This window comes from Ostrinia nubilalis, chromosome 13 (assembly GCF_963855985.1).
Source record: "Ostrinia nubilalis chromosome 13, ilOstNubi1.1, whole genome shotgun sequence".
Taxonomy (NCBI): Eukaryota; Metazoa; Arthropoda; class Insecta; order Lepidoptera; family Crambidae; genus Ostrinia; species Ostrinia nubilalis.
In genome coordinates this window covers 7,973,649-7,996,179 of record NC_087100.1, presented here as the reverse complement: position 1 = coordinate 7,996,179, position 22,531 = coordinate 7,973,649, and the positions used below count along the sequence as shown (strand labels likewise).

Below are 22,531 nucleotides of genomic sequence, written 5' to 3'. Positions count from 1 at the left end.
AACTTTAAATTGGTTACACTGTTTCTAGTGATATTTAATTTGATAGTTGGTGGTACATTTGTGGATAGTATGTTTTGCCATTTCATAATTAAATAGAATTACTTCAGAACAACGTTTGCAAATTGTGCAAAAATGTATTTTAAAAATTATGGTTCAGTTTTCCATACAAACGTCCATATTACGGTCGACGTAATTTTCGTAACTTTTCATTGCTCAGATGAATGATATTAATGTGTCAGAGTTATGGTTTCAACAAGATGGTGTTACAATCCAACCAGCACGCGACACATTCAATTTATTGCGGGAAACATTCGATGAGCGCATATTTTCACTCGATGGATCTTTGAATTTGCCTCCACAATCGGGTGATCTCACACATATGGATTATTTTCTCTGGGGATATGTGAAGTCCACTACTGCGCAGATAACCTACGGAATTCAATGCCAACATTCGTCGCGTTATTGCCGATGTATGGCCCCAGTTGCTCGAAAAAGAAATTGAAAATTGGACATCTCGATTACGCTACATTTGAGCCAACCGTGGCGCCCTTTGGCCCGAAATCATTTAGAAGCATAAATGGCATAAGAACATCTTTTAAACAAAACCAATTCCATGTGAATCAAACATATTTTTACATATTTTATTTCATTTTAAAGTTCTATACCTCTAAAAAAAACACCCTATATTACTTACTGAATAGTTGTATTGCTTAATAAACCCCTGCTGCAACCTACTAAACGCTCGATTAAATTATTATTGTTTTATTTTATTTATTTGGTTGTTCCTTCAGCCAACATCGGGACTGTCCTAGACAACACTTCACTTTCCGTGCTAATTTCTTTGCGTCTTGGAATTAGTTACACCCATCCCCACCTCTGTCTTTGCGGGATCTCAGTGGATAGTTTTGGTCATCATGGCCTCTCCTGCGTCAAAAGTGCAGGTCGCATTCCTCGCCATGCAAGTCTTAATGACATCATACGTCGGGCCTTTACATCAATTCGTATCCCGGCAGTACTTGAACCCTTAGGTATCTGTCGAGATGATGGTAAAAGGCCCGACGGTATGACATTAATTCCTTGGTCTAAGGGTCGGGCATTGGTCTGGGATGCGACTTGCTGTGACACTCTTGCCCCCTCCCATGTGCCTTCCACGTCGAGGGCTGCAGGCGCTGCGGCTGCTTCAGCGGAATCTTTGAAAAAAAGCAAATATTCCGCTTTAGACAGCTGCTACCGTTTTGTACCTTTCGGCGTGGAAACGCTGGGACCTTGGGGCCCTGAGGCCAAAAAGCTTTTCACTGAGCTTTCCTCCCGCATCATCGAGGTTACCGGTGACCAGAAGGCCGGGTTCTACCTTGGCCAGCGTTTAAGCCTAGCGATCCAACGCGGAAACGCTGCCAGCCTTTTGGGCACCGCTAACCTCACCGACAGATCTGGGGATAGGGATACTTTTTTAATTTAACTTTTATTTTCCTTTTTTGTAAATATTGTATTTATTTTTGTATATAGTATAGTTTTTAAGTTTGTAAATTACCTACCTGTACAAATTTAGTTTGTTGTTCTGAATAAAGACTCTTGATTTCCTTTTGGTGAACAAACATCTCTGTTTTCATAACAAAATAAGAAATAATTCGATGGGATGACGTTCAGTCTTTTGGACGTTAGCTACATAATAATATTAATTCGTTAAAGCATTACCTTGCTTAGTTACTATACGAAGAAAATATGTAATTAGTAAACATAACGCCATGTAAAAATGAAATAGGCTTACATCATGCATCCTCTGACAAAAGTAATTTTATAGATAGATATATGTTACGGTCAATGTGATAAATGTGAAAATTATGAATAATCGCCGGTTATTATGAATAATTACCTCATGATTTGGTAAATGTGATTAATATGAGGTCATTTATGTGTGTATAAAACTAAATAGGCGGCTTAGGGGTGGCCCAAGGGCAACCCCCGCCGCACCTTAACCTATTTTTCACTTTAATTCAAAACATTATGTTATGGGCATCATGGAAAAGTAATATTATGCAAGAAACATTCCAAACTCATTATGCCAAATTATATTAATATATGATATCAAAACGTTCAAAACTTTTGGCTGTACAAGAGCACGTACACAAGATGTTGTTCTCTTTTATGATATTTGTTTCAATTATTAAATAATCACTGTTAAATGTTATTAATTCATCACATTAACCGTAACATATACACAGATAGATAGACCGAAGCCTCTGCTTCGGTCAATCTCAAGAAGTCATAATCGTGCTCCATGTGTTCGTGATGTATATTTTTATTTCCTTTATCTGAGATAAGTTAGGTATTTTAGGCTGAGTTGTACCATCTAATTTTAATAGTAATTATTACCATAACCGGTGTTTTTATGGAGTTTGACAGATTTGTTATAGTTAAAGTAAGATGGTGCAACCCAGCCTTATTTAATTCGTCGTGTGTACTGTGTTTTGTGTGCATAGAAGTTTTAAATAAATTATCATCTCCATTTTTGTTTTAAGGCAAAAAATAGGCAAACCTTTAGGTAGCGATTTTTTCTTTAATATTTTTATTTATTTATTTATTTGATGCAAGAGATAAGTACCATAAAATAACAGTCAGAGAACAAAGTATTTAATTTTAGGACTTGTTGCAGCTCCAATGACAAGTGCACACAACATCAAATCGAGTTAACAATAAATATGTTACAAACTTCCTAATTCTATAGTTATTCCCAACAGTCACTTGCTTGGTAACCAATTTCGAAGCTAGGTACATAATAATATTTTGAAATATTTTATATGTATCCTATAGTTGAAAGTTATCTATCTCAATCTACGCATGAAATCTTCTATTTTATCTTCGTAACAAAACTCATTGGTTGAACATTTTAGGCATAAAAACATAAAGATCAGTAGAACTTAACGAGAAACTTTCGCATTCATGATGTTAATTAAGTTTTATTTCATTATCAAGACCCTACGTCAGACCGATGTGTGTGTAAGGATAACTTTATAGTGAAATTTCAGAGTGATATTGCAACATGCACTTTATGTTAACAGATTTACAGCGCGATGACTAAGGACACCCGTTGAACTTGACTTTTCTCAGACTGGATCGCGAGTGGTATAAATAGTACATACGTTAACTTGAAGAAAGCACAGTCTCATTCGCTCGTTGTTTGCATCTGAACTAACACAGACCACGATGAACTCGCTGGTGGTGTTGCTTTCCGTGGTGGCGTTGGCCGCAGCCTCGCCGACTGGCCTTCTGTTGGCTCCATCAGCCATCGTTGCTCCTGCAGCTGTATCGCACCAGTCACGCATTGACATCCAATCATCTCCAGCTGTAGTGAGCACCTACGCGTCGGCGCCCATCGCCACCGCTGCCATCGCGACTCCGGCGTTCTACGCGGCTCCTGCCGCTATCGCCGCTCCCGCCCTGGTTGGTGCCCACCTCATCCACAAGCGGTCGGCTCCTCTCATCGCGGCCCCAGCTTTGACCAGCTACGTGGCATCTCCCGCGATCACGACCTACGCGTCTGCTCCGATCGCCACCGCCGCCATTGCTGCTCCTGGATTGGCTTTGGCCGCACCTACTGTCATCAAGTCCGCCATCGCCGCCACAGTTGCCTACGCCGCGCCCGCAGCCATCGCCGCTCCTGCCGCTGTGTCGCACCAGTCCCGCATTGATATCAAATCCTCCCCAGCTGTAGTGAGCACTTACGCGTCTGCACCCATCGCGGCTGCTGCCATCGCTGCTCCAGCCGTCTACCCTGCTCCTGCTGCCATCGCCGCACCTGTTGCGATCGCCGCTCCTTCTGTGCCCCTCGACACACCTGAGGTCATCGCCGCCCGTGCTGCTCACTTTCAGGCTAAGGCTCTGGCTGGTGCTCACCTCATCCACAAGCGGTCAGCTCCTCTCATCGCTGCTCCAGCTTTGACCACCTACGTGTCGTCTCCCGCGATCACCACCTACTCGGCTGCCCCCGTCGTGCACTCGGCTCCCCTTGTCCAAACCTACTCATCCCCCATCCTGAAGGCTTACAGCGTGCACCCATGGTGAGCGCCACTACGGAAGCGAGGAGCTCAGCTCCTCGGTTCAGAACTGACAAATGACTGAGAAACAGTCGTGTAAATAATAAATAAAATTTATTAAAAAAAGATTATTTTTCATTCATTACTTAGATACCTTAGATTATGATTTCTCAACAAGTACCTAATATCTATTCTATTCTATAGGTAATTCATGACGCAGACGCATACAAAAAGTCAATGAACACATTCCTATTCGTTCGTTCGTTTCAGCCAAATGACGTCCACTGCTGGACAAAGGCCTCCTCCAAGGTTTTCCACAATGCACGGTCCTGCGCTGCCCGCATCCAGGCTCTTCCCGCGACCTTTACCAGATCGTCGGTCCACCTAGTCCACCTAATTAGAAATTCTTTGCACTGTAAGTGGAGTCCTTAGTCACAAACTTTTACAACTTTTACCTTTCGATTAATTTCGTTGCACAAACGTGACCTAAACTGGATGAGATTTTTTGCTGAGCGACTAGCTGAAGCTGCCTACATAGAAAATGCTGTAGTAGGAACGAGAGAGGGCATAATTTTTCATGTGACCAAACACGTCATTTATCTTACGATGCACTTTCCAAACAGATGTCAATGAGTGTCAACAGGAAAAGCTGATCCTACTAATATTATAAATGCGAAAGTTTGGATGTCTGTATGTCAGGATGTCTGGATGTCTGGATGGAAGTTTATTACTCTTTCACGCAATAACTACTGAACGGAGAAAATGTATTTCCTGTCAGAAACTAAGTTTAACTAGAAGATTAGTTGTAAATAGTCAAATCATCAAAAAAAGTTTAAGGTATGGTATAGCGTATTATCCCATAATACGTAATGATACTACATCGTAAACATTCTAGTTAGGTGATTCACATACCGCACCTACCTACAGTAGCAGTTGCGGATTTGAATCCTGTTGGTAGCAAATGTTAATTTACTCTCCGAGGTTATTTAAGTAAATCCATATTTAATAGGATATTATTTATAATTTTATCATAATACCTGATTTGCGTAACTATTTGAGTAGGTACATTAAGTCCTTTCATTATTTACTTTTTATATTGAACGCTTAATGTATGTACTTACATAACGTAGAAAAGTTATGGCGAAGTTTGTAAGTTACTAGATGCGATTGAGTACAAGTAATTGTTACTTGAAGATGTTAGTACAAGTTTTTTAATTAAACGGCTTTTTTTTGTACTCAATCTCTTTAAGCTTTTTTTTGACGGCAAAAGTAGATCTATCCCTCCCAAGCCTAATTTTATTGTAATTACTTTATTATGCAATTATTACTAAAGTTTTCAGTGGGTAAAGCGAGTATAGGTAGGTACTTGTCAGATAATGTTGCTATACAAAATCATTGACTGTAGAGAATCACAGATCTCATCTTCATCTCTGAAGTGCAAGTAGCATGACAACAAGCTCACTGGACGCTTTTGTTGTGAAACTAAGTAGTATGCAGACCATAAAACGACCTAATTTGAAGAAACTTTTGGAATACTGATTAGGAAAAGTTGAAAATAACGAGGGTAAAGTTTGTACTTATTAAGTTATTATTTTGTAAGTTCTACACTAAGTACATGGCGTTAAAAGTAGGGTAGACCGGGGACAATAGTACCATTTTTTGGAAATTGTTCAATATTGAGAAATCTAATGAAATATAACTTATTCTGTTAGTATGCTGTAAAAACTAGACTCCTAAGCTACAAATTTAAGCATGCAGAGTTGAACTATTCTTTCGAATACTTAATGAAAAACGAGTTTGAACTGTACGATGTCTCATGTTACAATTGACCCCTACAACGGGTCAATTGTACCAATAATATATGAGGCTATAAAAGTCGTTATGTTTATCTAATCATCACCTTTATTGGTATTCTGTACTCTTAATCTCCCACAATCATCATTCTTTATTAATTGAGATCGAAAATATTTAGGAACAAGTATGAAAAATCAACACTAAAGTTTAAAAACAAAACAATAACTTTTCTTCCATAAAAACGAAAAAGCTAACTGTTTCTACATAATATGTCATTTATTTGGCTCGGATATTGCTCCTGAAACAACAATAAGCATAATAACAATGATAGAATAATCAAAACTTAAAAATCTATTTTTGTATGAGGGTACAATTGACCCCTGGTACAATTGACCCTGATTTATTTATACCTACTAATGCTTCGCCCTTTTAAAAAAAAATCCTAAGCCTGTTCATAAAGGAATAGATCCGTTGATCCGTGATCAGTACTTTTGACTCTACGTCGAGGCATCTAAAACCAAACGTTCAAATACTTAGTTACTAACTGAATTAAGCTAAAATGTACTAAAATTCAGAAGGGTTTTAGAAACATATATTAAAATATTTTAAGTAGGCATTTAGGTACTTATATCACCTTTTTATCGACATATACCTACTTATTTAATAAAACACATTAACTATTTTTTCAGTAGGTAGGTATGCCTATAATTATAAAAATATAATTGTAAAAATGTAAAATAACCACGTGAATGTTTTATGATAACTTATTTTATTATAAGTATAGGTACTTTAAAACCAATTTAAAATATTAAGTATAAAATAAGGTTCCGGGGGTTAATTGTACCACGGGGTTGATTGTACCGCTACAATTGACCCCATGGAGACTGGTACATTTGTTCCAAGTAGGTAGTCAAGAGAACTTCACCTAAAATTCAGTCATTTTCACAGTGAATGCCAATAATTCGCTGTCGATACAAAGTTTAGACCCTGGATAAACTATTGACAACAATACTTTGGTAATAAATAGCATATTAGGCAACTTATGGGCTCATATATTTGACATAAAAACTTACTGCGGCTGGGCAAAAAACAAAAATCCTTCCTGTACACCTTCGTTTTTCAGCGCAAGCGCCGCCGACTGGTGAGCGGATGGAAACACAAAAAGCGCATATTCTGACGCTATGCACACAATCTAACGTCGCTTGTATGAAGAAATATCGCCGATGGTACTATTGACCCGTGGTACTATTGTACCCGGTCTACCCTACCTACGAGTATTAAAATTGCTTAAGTGCCTAATATTTTATTATTTCCATGTCTAAAAAAAGCTATCGCATAATTACAAACTGCCATAATAATAGACGCCATTATTTTTAAGACTTTCGTGAGTTTCATAGACTATTAATCGCACACCTTGGATTTCATATAAATACCGATAACAAATAATTGCGGAAGCTTCCGTGTAAAAAAATGCTTGAGCAACTCGCCGTAATAATGCTACTTTGAATATCAAGGCGTACATACTGGTAGTTTGAAGGTGACTATGTGGCATTTTTTTCGGCAGCCAATTATTCTTATTAGATAAGCGTCAGTATAAAAGGATCCCTAAGCGCTGTCCAAGCATCAGTCGATCTTCGTTCATCGATCAGACAACTCAACACAGACCACAATGTACAAGCTGGTGGTGTTGTTCTCCGTGGTGGCTTTGGCGGCGGCCAAGCCCGGTTTGGTGGCGCCTTTGGCGTACAGCGCCCCTGTGGCCTACAGCGCGGCTGTTCCCGCCACGAGCTCCGTATCCCAGTACAGCTCGAGCGTGGTCCACGGATCCCCAGTTGTGCCCGCCGTGTACAGCGCCCCCGCCGTCTACAGCGCTCCCGCCGTCTACAGCGCCCCTGCCGTCTACAGCTCCTCCGTAGTGGCCCCCGCCGTGGCCCTCGCCCAGGCCCCTCACTCACCCGCTGTCGTCCTCGACGCCGTCAACGGTGTGCCCCTCGACACCCCTGAGGTGGTCGCCGCCCGCGCCGCCCACTACCAGGCTAAGGCTCTGGCCTCCCACCACCTCCGCAAGCGTTCCGTCGGTGCTCTGTCCTACAGCGCCGTCCCCGTAGCCCACGGCGTGGTCGCCGCCCCTGTGTCCTACTCCGCCCCTGTTGTCTCCGGCTACTCCGCTGCCCCCGTTGTGTCCGCGTACTCATCCCCTGTTGTGTCCGCGTACTCAACCCCAGTGGTGTCCCCCTACTCATCCCCCGTGGTGTCCCCCTACTCATCCCCCGTGGTGTCTGCCTACTCCGCCCCGGTGGTGGCCTCCCCCGTGGCTTACTCCGCCGTGGTCCCCAAAGCCCTGAGCGTGCACCCCTGGTAATCAACGAATCGATAACGAAACAAACGATGTCTGATCAGTTTTAGATACTTAAATTCACTGCCAAAATAAACGATTTATAAATATTTACTGCCTTTCTTTTCTTTTCGAATGTACCTTCTACTAAGTCCTAATTTGTTCAACAGTTGTCTGCTAGTTAGTTATCTAATTAGAATGAATATTAGAATATATAGAGTTTGTTTTATGTTATTTACAAAATAATACAGTATTTTCATTGCAAACAATAAAATAAACAAACAATACCTTCTATCCTTTTGAGGAGGCAAAAATATTTCTAAGATATTGGTATTGCAGGAAGTAATGCTACAAACGCATTTCAGGAAGAATTCCAATCTTCCTACTCCGTCTGTTTTGTTCACACTTCTTAAATCGAACCATGCAACAGGGATTAATTCAATTCAACAGGGATAAATTACAATTCAGAAAAAAAACTTAAGTACCTATTATGCTGCAACGTTTCATTGGAAATAATAATAATTACTACTGAGTGAATTTTTAGTAAAGCCTAAACGTACTTTGTAATTTAGCATGTAAGTAAAATATTATCATACGATTAAAACAATTTATTACATACAATTTTCATTAGGTACAGAAAGTTCTAAATAGTTCACAAACAAATCTGACACACGCCAATTATTTAAACAATAAGTTCTGTTTTGACTAGTAATGTCCATGGTATCCATGTCCAAATCCACCGGCATGGTGGCCAAGACCACCGTAGTGTCCAAATCCACCGGCGTAGTGGCCGAATCCACCTGCATAGTGGCCAAGTCCCCCGGCGTAGTGGCCAAGCCCCCCAGCGTAGGCTCCAAGGCCAAGCCCATGGGCGCCAAGAGCTGGTTTATGCAGCAGAGGAGCAGCAACTACTGGGGCGATGACTTGCTTGATCACAGGAACTGGTGCAGTGTGGACATCCAGGCGAGAGTGGTGAGATACTGCGACCGGAGCTGCGTGAGCCACCGGGGCCACATATGCCACTGGCGCAACATGACCTACATGTCCCAAATGACCGTGAGCGAGGGGCTCAACGATGTGTGGCGACCGCTTCAGAATGTGATGCCCTAGTGGTTTCGCCAAGAAGCCGTGACCCCAGAGGCCGTGCCCGTAACCGTGTGCATACGGTGCCACTAGCGGAACGTGGATCGAATGGGCAACAGGCGCGACCAGCGGTAATATTGCGTGACTCTGGCACAGGGCGGCGCAGCACAGAAACAGCACGAATCTGAACATTTTGCTGGTGACACAGTTGACTGATGCCTGACACCTCGGGAGACACCTTCTTATACTATGTATGAATCAGAGTGACAGGATTTAGTTCTATTATTGAATTCGTTACGCTATTGAACACGCTTGCTGACAAAAAGTAAATTTAGTTTTTGTCGTCCATAAAAATAGGTTATTTATTCAAATAGGCTTAAATAAGTTCAATCGAATTTATTTATGTGAATTCATAAATGTTTACTAATTTATTTATTGGAAAATGGTGAGTAATAATAATTTCAACAACTTTCTCTTTGTTTCGAAATGAGTCGATAAGATCTACCAAAATACATCATTGTCAAAATACTGATAAGTGATAATCAAGTAGGTAGTACCTATACGAATTTACAAAGAAATGCTAAAGAGTTACTGAGAACTAGCTTTTGCCCGCGGCTTCACCCGCGTGAAATTTAGTTTGTCACAGATCGTCATAAATTTTAGCCTATAATGTTATTCTGGGTTATAAATAATAATACTGTACAGTTTAATCAAAATCCGTTCAGTAGTTTTTGCGTGAACAAACATCCAGACATCCAAATTTTCGCATTTATGCACTGTCAGGAAAATAACCAAAGTCCAAACACAGTAATTTCGGCAAGTCCGCCCTGAAAGTCTAACTGGTTCTGCTTATCATCTAAGATCGTTGTTATATTATACTTTTTAACGACTAGACAATTAGCTTGTTTGAAACCATGCCAATATTTTATATCTAAGCAATAAATAGATTCATTAAACTAACTTCAATCAAAAGTAGTCTGGGAAAATTATATTAGGAGGTAATAAATGTCTGGCAAACCAGTTATGTAGTTATTTAAATTGGTAACAAAAAATATATTGATTTTTTAAAAGGACTTGTTATCTTTCCGAATGTAATAAATTAAAAATCAAGCCGACAACTTTCAATACAAAACATTATTACAATATTTGATATTTTTTATTTGTTGTTTACCCGCTAAAAACAGGCAGTGCTTAACCAGCAAATGAAGATTTATTGACCAAGTAAAATAATGAATGAAATACAATTATTGTCTACCACTCTAATGAAGTTCTAATATAACTTTTTTTGTATCAAACAATAACTAAAGAAAAGATGATGCCTCAAGTATCTTGCATAATAAGATAAATAACTATATCGCATACTCTCAAAAACAAACCGGCAGTGCGCATCAATCATTAATATTGATGAGTGACGTATTCATAATGCAATCTCAATCCGGCCAGTGCCCCGGCGATTACGCAACCCGGCCGAGAACTTGAACCGCGCGTCTGCAGTGCGACCGCATCCACTACCGTTACTCGGCTATAAAACTACACCGTCTGCCGACCCCGCTGCATTATCCAGCAAAATGCTTAGAACACTTTTTGTCGTCAGTGTCATCTCGAAAGTACACGGTCATGTCGCACCGCTCATATACGCGGCACCCAGTGCAGTTTCACATCAATCCAGAATTGACATCAAGCACTCCCCAGCAGTTGTATCAACCCCGCTGATATACAGCCCAGTGTTTTCAAGCCAGCCCAAAGGAGTTGCAAGCGAAACCTTATTTACGCCGGTACTTGCATCGGATACAGTGTTCACACCTATAGCGTTCAGCTTTTACCACAACCTGCCTCTAGCGAGAGCTTTACAACACCCAATATCAATTGACATAGTGGACGACACCTACAAGAAACAAGAGGAGGAAAACGTCGACAATTTACCCCAAGGTGATCCAGAAATAAACACAGAGGAAGTAAGTATAGAAAAAGTAAGTGATAACATAATTTCGGACAATAATGACTCTCAAAATGTTGAAGTGTATAGTGAAAGTGTGACAACCGAGCCTCAAGATAGAATTATCGTCATCGAAAACGAATCATAATTGTATTAGTTGCTAGTTAAATACGAATATATTTATTGAAGACATGATATTGTGTGTGTGTTAAAAATTAAAAACAAATAAGTATGTTTATAAAACATTCAGCCTGCCCATCAGATTCTCATAGTTTGTAAGTTATATTAGAGAACATTTTACAAATAATAAAGTTTATATTTTTAATACTGTTTTGTTTTTGATTCGTTCCCCACATCAATAGTTTAATGATGACGTAATAAAATTGGATTCATTTCATCCTAGTGGGTAAGTGGGTTATGTGTTGGCTCCTGTAACCTGATTCGACGTGAAACATTTATTCCTTCGAATCCATCGCTACAGGCCGTAATCACGTCAACATCGCTCTTCCAAATGTCTGTCAATGGAAATGAAGGGTCTAATTCAAGGTTACTTAGCGGTGTTAGATCTGGTATCTAACTTATATTCCATATTGTATTTAGGATTTAAGTAGTACCTGATTATTTAAGAGTCGACAGATGTTTATTTATTTAAAACTGCACATTGGACAGAGTACATGCCTTGTAGTATTCTCTCCCAGTCAACTTTTAAGTCAATCAGAAAATTAGAGTAGCTAGTTCAAAAATGTTTATGTTGCAGATAAATGAACATGGTAATGTAAAACTAAAATGTGGATATATAAAATTAATATAAGAATTGATTAGCTTTAGGTAGGTAAGTAGGATTCATGAGAGTAATGCTTTGGTTAAAAGTAATGTAAGTAAATAATGCAATTATATCTTCAAAATCTGTTTATTGACATTGTTTTTTAAGATCAAACTTAGTTGTATGTACAATAGACACTATGTGAGCATGTGACAAATTTTGAATTCACTGTAAAATGCGTGTTCAGACGTCAAACACCTCCAAATCAAACGCTTCAGTACACGTGGGTGTAAGCAATGGGGCTTGAGTAGGCAATCGGGGAAGTGTAGGTGGTGGAGATCAGAGGGCTGGTGCGGACGTCAACCCTGGACTGGGTCGAGTAGGAGGAAGGGGCGACGAAGGCGTTGAGCAGAGGCGCCGAACGCTTCTTGATGAAGTGAGAGTAGGTGATGGGCTGAGAGATCAGAGGATCGGAGTGCACTAAGGGTGTGGCGGCGTAGGTCGACGTCAGAAGAGGCGTGGCAGCAGCGTATGTGGTCGGCGCGATGTAGGTAGTTGGCACGAAGGGAGCAGACCTCTTCTTAATGAAGTGCGTGGCGTAGCTCAGTTGTGCTGCTGGTACAATTGGCGCGCTGTGGAGCAGGGCAGGAGCGCTGTAGGTGGTCGCCAGGGGTGCGGCGGCGAGGTGCGTGTTAGCGAGGTAGGTCGTCGGGGCGACATAGGCGAGAGGCGCTGACCGTTTCTTGATGAAGTGGGAGTAGGCGACCGGAGCCGAGTAGACTAGGGGTGGTGAGGGGTGCACGACACTGCTGGCCTGCTGCGAGATGCTGGTGACGCCTGGCGTGTACACCGAGGAGTAAGCTAGAGGCACACCGAACGCTTTCGCGATCAACCCGGGCTCGGCCGCGGCCGCTGCGAAGATAGCACTCAACACCACCAGCTTGAACATTGTGGTCTGTGTTGTTCGATGAACGACTGATGCCTGACAATGCAAAGTATCGTATTTATAGAAAGTAATCACTAAAGCTAAGGGCGATCTCGTTTCAAGAACCGGTGCAATGCGCTCGTCCAGGAAGCTGGTATTTACAAACACCGAGGCCGACCAGAAGCTTGAACTAGTCAGTTCATCACCATCGTGACTTTTTCACAGGATTACTAAGAAAAAGAAAACAAACGCCCCTTTATAGGGCAATGCACACTCATTGGTAAGCAAAAGCCGACTTTGTGTATATTAGTATCAACGTTGATTTTAAACTGAGGCACGAGCGCTCGCTCTCAACTTATCAAACTTTTTTCTTTTACTTACTTCAACCTACGAGATATCTTATATGCAAAACTTTAAACTATATTTACTTTCCTTATTTAAAATGTTACCGAAAGTTATTCTATCATGTGTTGTATGATAATGAGACAGCGTTGTTGTCAGGCAAAACGGTTGTTACCCAAAACGTTACCCAGATTCTGGTCGTCCCAATTGTGTCAATGACGTACATCAGATCGCACCTGAATAATGTATTTAAATCTCATTACCATTTACAAAATGTTTAATTTTGTTGCTAACCGACAACATAATAATACTTATTTGTTGTCCTAAAATTGGGAAAATTTTGCGAGTGTACAAAAGAAAAGCTTAGGAAAATTTACGAACCCACAAGGATCATTGCTGTACAAGGACAAATATCAGTTGCCAACACAGCTTAGTTTATTACCTTTATTTTTTACTGGACGGCTTTATGAAAATTATCAAAAGAAAAACATTCGATTGTTACTTAACTAATATAGTAAATCATTGTGAAATTTCAAATTACCTACAATATTTAGAAGACTTCAATTGAAATAAGTGTGAATGAACCATAATTTAATATTATTTGGTTAGTTATTATAGTGTTTGTTGTAAAACTGGGGAATTTTTTCGTTTTCTATTTAATTACATTAGGTATATAGGTACTTGTCTCATTAAATTCTTACCTCAGAAAATATTCAATTGCATACCTATCATTTATTTTTACCTTTAAGCACATACTTTTCGTCCAATCGACATTATGTTTAAAACTCCTTCATGACTATTTTATTATTCCATGTCTGCAATTATGGTTTAAAAACATAAATGAATAATTTACTTCTATAAAGAGGCTCAGTAATGGGACAAGACGTGTAAAGAGATTAATTTGGCCATATCTTGAAACCATTTTAACACATTCTCTTAACAACTCATAAATAAATGTGAATGGGCCAATAAATTTCATTGGTTCTTACTGTTTACTTTTATTGAACTGGCCATTCGTATTTTCAATTAATGGGTTCCGTATTTAAAAGTAAACTTACGATCAAAACTAGAGGACCGCCTTGCTCGTGGGTCGCTTTATCGCGTACCGGATTAAAAGCCAGCGGGTAACGGGTTTTCATCGTTAGGGTAAACATATCCTAATCATGTTTAAAATCATGTTTAGGTAAATAAAGAGTTTATTTTTTGAGTAAAGGTTCAAATTAATCGAGAGTGTGGGTATGTTTAGTATGTTGATTTAACAGCTACAGTCACAACCTCAGCTTAGTAAGAAGATAGAGCTTTTCCTCGAATTTCATTCATTTATCTTTACAATCAAGAACAGAATATGAGCCTGTGGATTAGTCCAAATATTGTTTAACTGATTGCATTCTTGAATCTACATGTGACCGAGCTTTATAGGAATTTTCAGCGTCGTGTCGTAAATTGGGCTTGAAAGACAATGGAAAGTTTAATGACACCGATATAATTTAAATGGTAATCTTAAACTGGTATGCCATTGGCAGCTTTCTTTTAAATTCGCACTGTTATTTACGCACGGCTAGCCGTATGACATCTGATCAATTTGTGAATGCCTTCGAATCAAGATGCAAAGAACAGTGGGCGCCCTTCGATACGTCACGCTGCGCGCGGGCAGATAACAAGCTGTGAAACTAAAGCATTGATTAATAGTCTTAAGCCTCTGCCAAATAGCTGGAATCTAATATGAAGTGACAGTACTATATTAATATTAGATGAATGAATTTAACCATACTTTAGCATTACGTATCTTCCATCTATAGAAGAATTTTTTTTTATGCATGACAAGGCAGGTATTTGACCACAATCGCACCTGATGTTAAGTGGGATGCAGTCTAGGATGGTACATACCTGCCCTGTAAGTGCCTATTCACTCTCTCCTTGAAGAATTACTGGTATTCAAGGTTTTCTATGTCCAAAAATACTTTTTCCCGGGTATTGGGATTATCTTCTATACACATTTGTGCTGCTCATACATCTCAGAATGAAACCCTGCTGGTTTTATTCCTAACTAATGATTCGATAAACATCGTCTTGAGATAGAACAAATCGACATACTCGTATAAATCCATCCCTCACACATACATCCTATAGAAAAAAGAAACATTCTATTTTCCCGAAAAAAAAGCTGGATTAGTCCAGCTTTTTTCTCGACCTTTGTGCTTAGCAACACAATACTCCTTAATTGTTATTTTTATGTATACTTTATATTGCAGATTATGATTGTAACTAGCATCCTACAATGGATTTATCTTATTTGGGAGCGACCTTTAAGTAGGTACCTACCACAAAAACCTTTCCTTTTCCCAAGCCTCGTCCTTCGAAAGACATTCAACCTTCATCATATCCAGGTTAAGTGGAAAACTAGAAACAACAAATTGGCGTCATCAAAAAGTATTAAGTAACTTATTGAGTGTCGATATTGCATTCTATCTACAATCCTTGTTTCAACTTATACCAATAGCTAATCAAGTATGCGATAGTACTTGATGTCATTTACATTTCACACCTAATCACTTAATAACAAGGATTAATGTTTGTTACTTATGTTTTAATTAAAGCTATGTTTTTCTTAATAGATAATGCGAATAAGTACTTTTAGGAGAGTTATTGTAAAAGCTTTAAAAAAGCTTTAAGCCGTACAAGACAACGACACATCAGTACTTAATAAGTGCGATTTTGCTGTTGAATTAAGTCAAATATGCTGTCGAGTCGATTCTCAATCCGCAAAAGTGCACACATATAAAATTTACGAAAAAGAAGAATGTCTTACCATCTCATTATTCAATTGTCAGACAGACCCTAAAAGAATCAAATACTGTTCGAGACCTTGGTGTTTCATTAGACAGCAAACTGACCTTTGTTGAGCATTTAGACAATATAATAACAAGGTCTTGGAAAATATTGGGCTATGTCAAGCGGACCACCAAAAACTTTAAAAACATTAACACCCTCATAATAATCTTCAACGCTCTTGTCCGCAGTAACTTGGAATACGCTTCAAATGTATGGAATCCCATTTACAGTACTCACTCTCAAAGAATTGAGCGCATACAAAAGAGCTTTACTCGCTATCTTGTATATAAATGTCGAGATTGTCCCCGTGGAGCTGACTATGACACCAGACTAAAATATTTTAAAATGTCTTCTCTTGAGAACCGACGTAAACTCTTAGATGTTATGACTTTACACAAGCTGATTCACGGTAATTTAATCTGTCCAAGTTTACTACAACAGATTGGTCTTATTGTCCCATACCACATCCCTAGACATCATATGTCTAGCATATTCAACATGCCCCATTCTAGAACCAACCTGGGTAGTTGTGCTCCGCTGTACCGGTGTATACGCACTTACAATAATATTAATACTGCTGACATCGATATCTTTGATGAATCGGAGCGCCGCTTCAAGAGGAAGTGTGTGGAATTAATGTTATGTACCTAATATTTATTGTTTCTTTTCTTAATTTTGTCTTTAATTAATGTCCTACTTTAAACTCGAGTCAACGTTCGATAATAGGAAATGATGTATCCACCTGTAAAGGCATATATTTTAATATTGTACCTACTCAACACTGTATTATTGTTATATGTAAAGTTATATGTCGTTGGTGTATCTTTTTCAATAAATAAATAAATAAATAAAATCGGGGACTAGGAGTTTGCAATTACACTTATCCGGTCGCAATCGGCCAGTAGCCCAGTCATTAGCAGCTTTAATTATAATTATACCAGATCGATTATTGGAAATTATATACAGAGAAATAATAAGCATGATTTAACTACAAAATGGCAGGCAACATTTTATTAGTTGATCCTTATCGGTTTGACTTATACTAAGTGTAGTTAATTTATGTATCAAGTTAAAATCAAAATTAAATTAACCAAAACTTGAAAAAATGCAATCGGTTATAGACAGAGGCTGTCGTCAGTACCAGTACTTTGTACCTAGTAATTGCCCGGTAAGTGGTGGGTTCAGTTCCCACCTAAGGCAGTGTATTTTTTTAATCACAAGACTAACTAAATAACTTTAAACAAAAGTATTTTCGTTCCTAACTGTATCTTCGAATACAATGTGGGAAGAATGTCAACTTGCAACTTTGTCGCAGAAAACATTAATGCATCAATGTCAATTGACAATCTTACCTTCAATTTAATCTATTGTATTAATTAATAGATATACAAACATAAACAGTGACAGATACAATGTAGGTACAGCTATTATGATTTTAATAAGTGCAAGTCATCGTCGCGTGCCAAATGTAACACAGTTCGATACCAAATATAGTTATTAATGTTATTATCCATGTCCATTTGTAACGTCACGTAGAAATACTCGTAGAATATAAGAATTAGTATACAGATAGGTTAGAACTTGATGAAGATCATAGGTAGGCTTTGATAGTGAAATAATATAAAGACTACTGTGACGGACCCAGAATCTGAAGCTAGTCAATTTTACACCTATGATTAATTTTGTCAGATGATTTACAGATTGGCTCGTAGTACAATACGAGTAAATGACCTCTTAAAAGCCTTTCCAACGAAGTAGATAAAACAACAATTAGATCATGTCTTTGTCCTTTTTTAATGTCAAGTAGGTCCTTACGACAAAGTGAATGGATTATGTAGGCACTCATACTTATGATAAGCTGCTTACCTGGAAGTTTAGCTGATGTAATCGTTGCATAATGCTAGTAAGAATAAACCAACCTTCAGTTAAATTATTTCAAATTCTTCAGAGATTTATAATTTTTCCAAGAAATGTATATTTGTTTCAATAGAAATCTGCATCTGCACCTACTATCTGTTCAACATAAAAATTAACACCACTTTTTTGGCTCGGGATTTAAAAAAATAAATTGTATATTGATCCTAGAGGCTTGTTTGTGTAAAATAATACTTAAAACCAATATAAAGTAGGTACTTAGTTGTTAACTAATTTGAGGTTTGATAATTCTCAGTGCTCTTATTATCGCTTTAAATATCTCAGTCTATAAACAGAGAGAGCATCGAGATGTCACTCGGTGGCATATCGCGATTCGCAACGAACCATGAAATTGCAGGCTGGCACTGACACCTCGCACATATCGTATGTTACACTCTAAAATAGGAACGCACTTAATTAAAACTTCACGCACAAAGAAAAAGAGCGGTCGAGTAAATAAACGATCGTTAACATCTCGGGCAAAAGTAGTCCTTTCAGGGCCAGCGATTTCTTCCGGCGACGCCCAATGCAACTAAATGATGCTAGTATATAAACCGATTGCAACATCGCAATGGCATCAGTTCTTCTGAGTACAGAAAGCAACACAGACCACTTACAAAATGATGAAGCTGGTGGTGTTGTCCTGCCTGTTGGCCGCCGCGTCTGCCGGCGTTATCTCTGCTTACTCTCCCTACGCTGCATACGGCGCTATCGCCTACAGTGCGCCCATCATCGCCCCCAGCAACTACCGAGGACCCCTCTCCCTGGCCCCCGGTCAGCCCGCCAACATCCTGGCCGCTGACGGCAGGCCCCTGGACACCTTGGACGTCAACCTGGACCGCGCTGCTCACCTCACTGCCAAGGCCTTGGACGGTGGAGTCCACCTTCTGAAGAAGCGCTCCGCTCCTCTGATCGCCGCCGTCGCTCCCGTGGCCCCCGTGGCCCGCGTCGCGCTGACCCACAGCTCCCTGGTTGCTCCCGGAGCCATCGCCTACTCTGCCCCCATCGCCACCGCCTACGGCGCTCCCCTCGCCTACGGCGCCCCCCTCATCCACTACTAAGCTGTACTAAAGAGACCTGATGTAAATATGAAATGCAATTAAACTAAGGTTTACAAAAATGTTGTCTTCTTCATTTACCTAAACTATGCAGTGTAGCCATACTATACTTAAACTACGCAAGCTAAAGTAACTTTAGAATTAGATTCACACCAGGAACTAATTGAGCTAAGCTTTGCGAACTTACCATATGACAACACCAGTTGTCCTACGCAAACTGTGGCATCCAGGCTACTTTGAACCTTATGTTTATCAAATAACGCAGTTTTGTGTTAACAATTCAACTTAAATTAACTTTTTAAATGGCCTTTAGTTTCACCTGCAGGTGTTATAACTGATTTTTTTAACAAAATAAAATTAGCAATAATTAGTAATAATCCCACTAACCCCTCGTGGTAAGCTAAATATGCTTGTGTTACGAGTGATATTGCTCTAGGTACTAAATAGTGTACCTAGACGAAGTTTAATTACCTACTCAATTCTTAATTATACTAAATTGGTACATATCTAACTAAAATATTCAAACTCTCAAAGGAAACTACTTCCAGGTTTATTTCTAACGCGACAATTAGATATTCAGTGAACGCATTTAATGAATCTAATATAAGCTACAACTCTATTATCTTAGAAGGATTTCAACTTTCGATACAATTTAATTAATTTTTCATTGAGAAAACCGCTTCGATTTCCATTCTACATCAATTATTTATTTTATTAATTGTGAATTATTAGAACAAGACTGATATTCATTGTATTAAAAACAACCTACTCGTAGTAGAGTTCGAACCTTGGCTCTACATGATAAGTTTTTCACAGTACGGATCATACGATTCGTAGTAGCAACACTTTACATGAAAATGTGTTTCACTTCTTTTTGTAGAAAACTCATACCAACTTCTATTTCTTAATGTAAATATGTTTAATTTATAACAAGCTATCCTTTTAGACCTCTAGAATCGCAGAAATCTCATACTTTCCATTTCCTATTCCGGTAGGGAGTAAAAAAGCTCCAAGTTCCAAAATTTTTTGCTGTTTTTGTACTAATACTAGCTTAATTCAGCTTTCTAGGACTTCAAGAAGTACCCTATGAATTTTGATGGTCAAAAGTGTGTCAGGGACGAAATTGAGGGTTTCTAGATATTTGTAAAAGAAAGGAAGAACGGAACGGAATTAGGAACCTTTTATGTTTTAAGATAAAAACTCTCTCATCTCTATACAGCGTGTTAGGTAAATGGGTATATGAGCCGACACTAGCCCATGTTAACTTACGCATATAAATGGTATGGTGAAGTCAGAAATTTGATATCATCATTTTAATTTTTTAAATGTTCATACAAAATAATATATGTATATAAAATCAGATTTGTATGAAAATTAAAATAATTAAAATGATGATATCAATTTTCTGACTTCATCATACCATTTTTATGCATATGTTAACATGGGCTAGTGTCGGCTCATAATATACCCATTTACCTAACACCCTGTATACAATATGAGAGTATAATGAGTGTATGAGAATTCCACAATAGATAACTGCCGGGTATCCCACTTGCTTTCTTTGTCAGTCAAACTGATGATGATGACATTACAGCCCAACTTAGTACGCAAGATATTGACGAGTCTGGGAATGACAGTCCTTTGTTGACGATTCTTTTATCATACAGGCTGCATGTACTTCTGTCACCCGCTTGCCCTTCCCCTTGTATCCCTCATCTATCGTGCATAGTTTCGATAACATTCGAGTTGTTACAACCGTACTCAGTGTACCCTAAATCTTAAGAAAGTTTTTTTTTAATAGCTAAATCAGCTCTGAACACTTGTTTGGACTGAGCTGAAGAATTTTTTTTAACTTGCACTTTTTTTCATAAAATCCTTTAATATGGATTTCGGTGACAGCATGACGTCAGGTTGGTTTTAATACTTGGGTACATTTTTTTTTATTTATTCTAATAATTCACCATAATAATAATGACCATTTGACCATTGAAAAATAAATTAATGTTGTATGAAAATCAAAGCAATAAAAAAAATGATGAAATTGTATTGAAAGTTCAAATTCCTCTAAGATTATAGAGTTGTGGAAAAGAATAAGAATATTTTTTAAGAATAAGAATATTTGTAACTGTAGGTTTGTTCTAGGTTTAACTACGGAGAACTTATAGTAATATCAGTTAACAGGTAGGTGTAGGTGACACCTGACACCATGGACTATTGAAGCTTATTTAATTTTATAACGCAGATTAAATTATAAAACCTGTTGCCTAGCACCACGGTGTTGTCAGTTTTGCTATAAATAGAGAGTGGATAGTTCGCTAAGCTCAATTGTTCCTGATGTGAATCTAATTCTAAAGTACGAGTACGATGAACTAAGCTAATTCGACTTTAGCTTGCATATTTATAGTATGAATTCATTGTATAGTTTAGGTAAATGAAGAAGACAACATTTTTGTAAACCTTAGTTTAATTGCATTTCATATTTACATCAGGTCTCTTTAGTACAGCTTAGTAGTGGATGAGGGGGGCACCGTAGGCGAGGGGAGCGCCGTAGGCGGTGGCGATGGGGGCGCCGTAGGCGGTGGCGATGGGGGCAGAGTAGGCAATGGCTCCGGGAGCGACCAGGGAGCTGTGAGCGACGCGGGCCACGGGAGCGACGGCGGCGATCAGAGGAGCGGAGCGCTTCTTCAGAAGGTGGACTCCACCGTCCAAGGCCTTGGCAGTGAGGTGACGTCCAAGGTGTCCAGGGGCCTGCCGTCAGCGGCCAGGATGTTGGCGGGCTGTCCGGGGGCCAGGGAGAGGGGTCCGCGGTAGTTGCTGGGCGCGATGACGGGCGCACTGTAGGCGATGGCGCCGTAGGCAGCGTAGGGGGAGTAAGCAGAGATAATGCCAGCAGACGCGGCGGCCATCAGGCAGGACAACACCACCAGCTTCATCATTTTGTAAGTGGTCTGTGTTGCTTTCTGTACTCAGAAGAACTGATGCTATTGCGATGTTGCAATCGGTTTATATACTAGCATCATTTAGTTGCATTGGGCGTCGCCGGAAGAAATAATTGGCCCTGAAAGGACTACTTTTGCCCGAGATGTTATTGTCTCTTATTTACTCGACCGCTTTTTTATGCGTGAACCACTCCGTTAAGTGCACCCGTGCCAGTTTTAAAGTAGCTAAGTAGTTTCTAATAGAAAATGGCCTTAATTAACTTTTGGTCAATTGGTCAAACAAATCCCGGACCCCAAACCGTATGCAAAGCACCGAGCACAATAATTTCTAAGAGGATGAACTTTGTTATGAAGTCTGCAAAAACCTGTTTTGTTAAGCTTTTTTCCTTCCTTGCAATCCTAAACAATTAGTTATCGTCAAGCGATGCAAGGTAGCGCGGCATCTCGCAGATCACAATTGCAGTAAGTTTCAAAAATGAAATAATGCGTAGATCTTTTTCTCTAGACGTTATATTACCTACATTTTTTCTAGATGTTATCTCTGGATAAGTAGATTTATTTATGTACTTTCTTTGA

At 39.2% G+C, this 22,531-nt stretch overlaps 4 protein-coding genes and 1 pseudogene across 4 annotated transcripts; 3 read left to right on the top strand and 2 right to left on the bottom strand.

Annotated features, from left to right (window-relative positions):
• The first annotated feature begins 3,148 nt into the window (after positions 1 to 3,148).
• Positions 3,149 to 4,160, top strand: LOC135077152 (cuticle protein 16.5-like). The gene has a single exon (XM_063971705.1). The coding sequence runs from the start codon at positions 3,205 to 3,207 to the stop codon at positions 4,060 to 4,062; it is 858 nt and encodes a 285-aa protein (XP_063827775.1). The 5' UTR covers positions 3,149 to 3,204; the 3' UTR covers positions 4,063 to 4,160.
• Positions 4,161 to 7,438: 3,278 nt separating this feature from the next.
• Positions 7,439 to 8,273, top strand: LOC135077510 (cuticle protein 16.5-like). Its single transcript, XM_063972065.1, has one exon. It carries the CDS (start codon positions 7,498 to 7,500, stop codon positions 8,188 to 8,190), a length of 693 nt encoding a protein of 230 aa, XP_063828135.1. The 5' UTR covers positions 7,439 to 7,497; the 3' UTR covers positions 8,191 to 8,273.
• A 3,946-nt stretch (positions 8,274 to 12,219) lies between these two features.
• Positions 12,220 to 12,894, bottom strand: LOC135077293 (uncharacterized). Its single transcript, XM_063971828.1, has one exon. The coding sequence runs from the start codon at positions 12,892 to 12,894 to the stop codon at positions 12,220 to 12,222; it is 675 nt and encodes a 224-aa protein (XP_063827898.1).
• A 5,632-nt stretch (positions 12,895 to 18,526) lies between these two features.
• On the top strand, positions 18,527 to 19,078 carry LOC135077514 (uncharacterized). The gene has a single exon (XM_063972069.1). The coding sequence runs from the start codon at positions 18,579 to 18,581 to the stop codon at positions 19,017 to 19,019; it is 441 nt and encodes a 146-aa protein (XP_063828139.1). The 5' UTR covers positions 18,527 to 18,578; the 3' UTR covers positions 19,020 to 19,078.
• A 2,384-nt stretch (positions 19,079 to 21,462) lies between these two features.
• Positions 21,463 to 22,009, bottom strand: LOC135077515 (uncharacterized; annotated as a pseudogene).
• Positions 22,010 to 22,531: the final 522 nt, after the last annotated feature.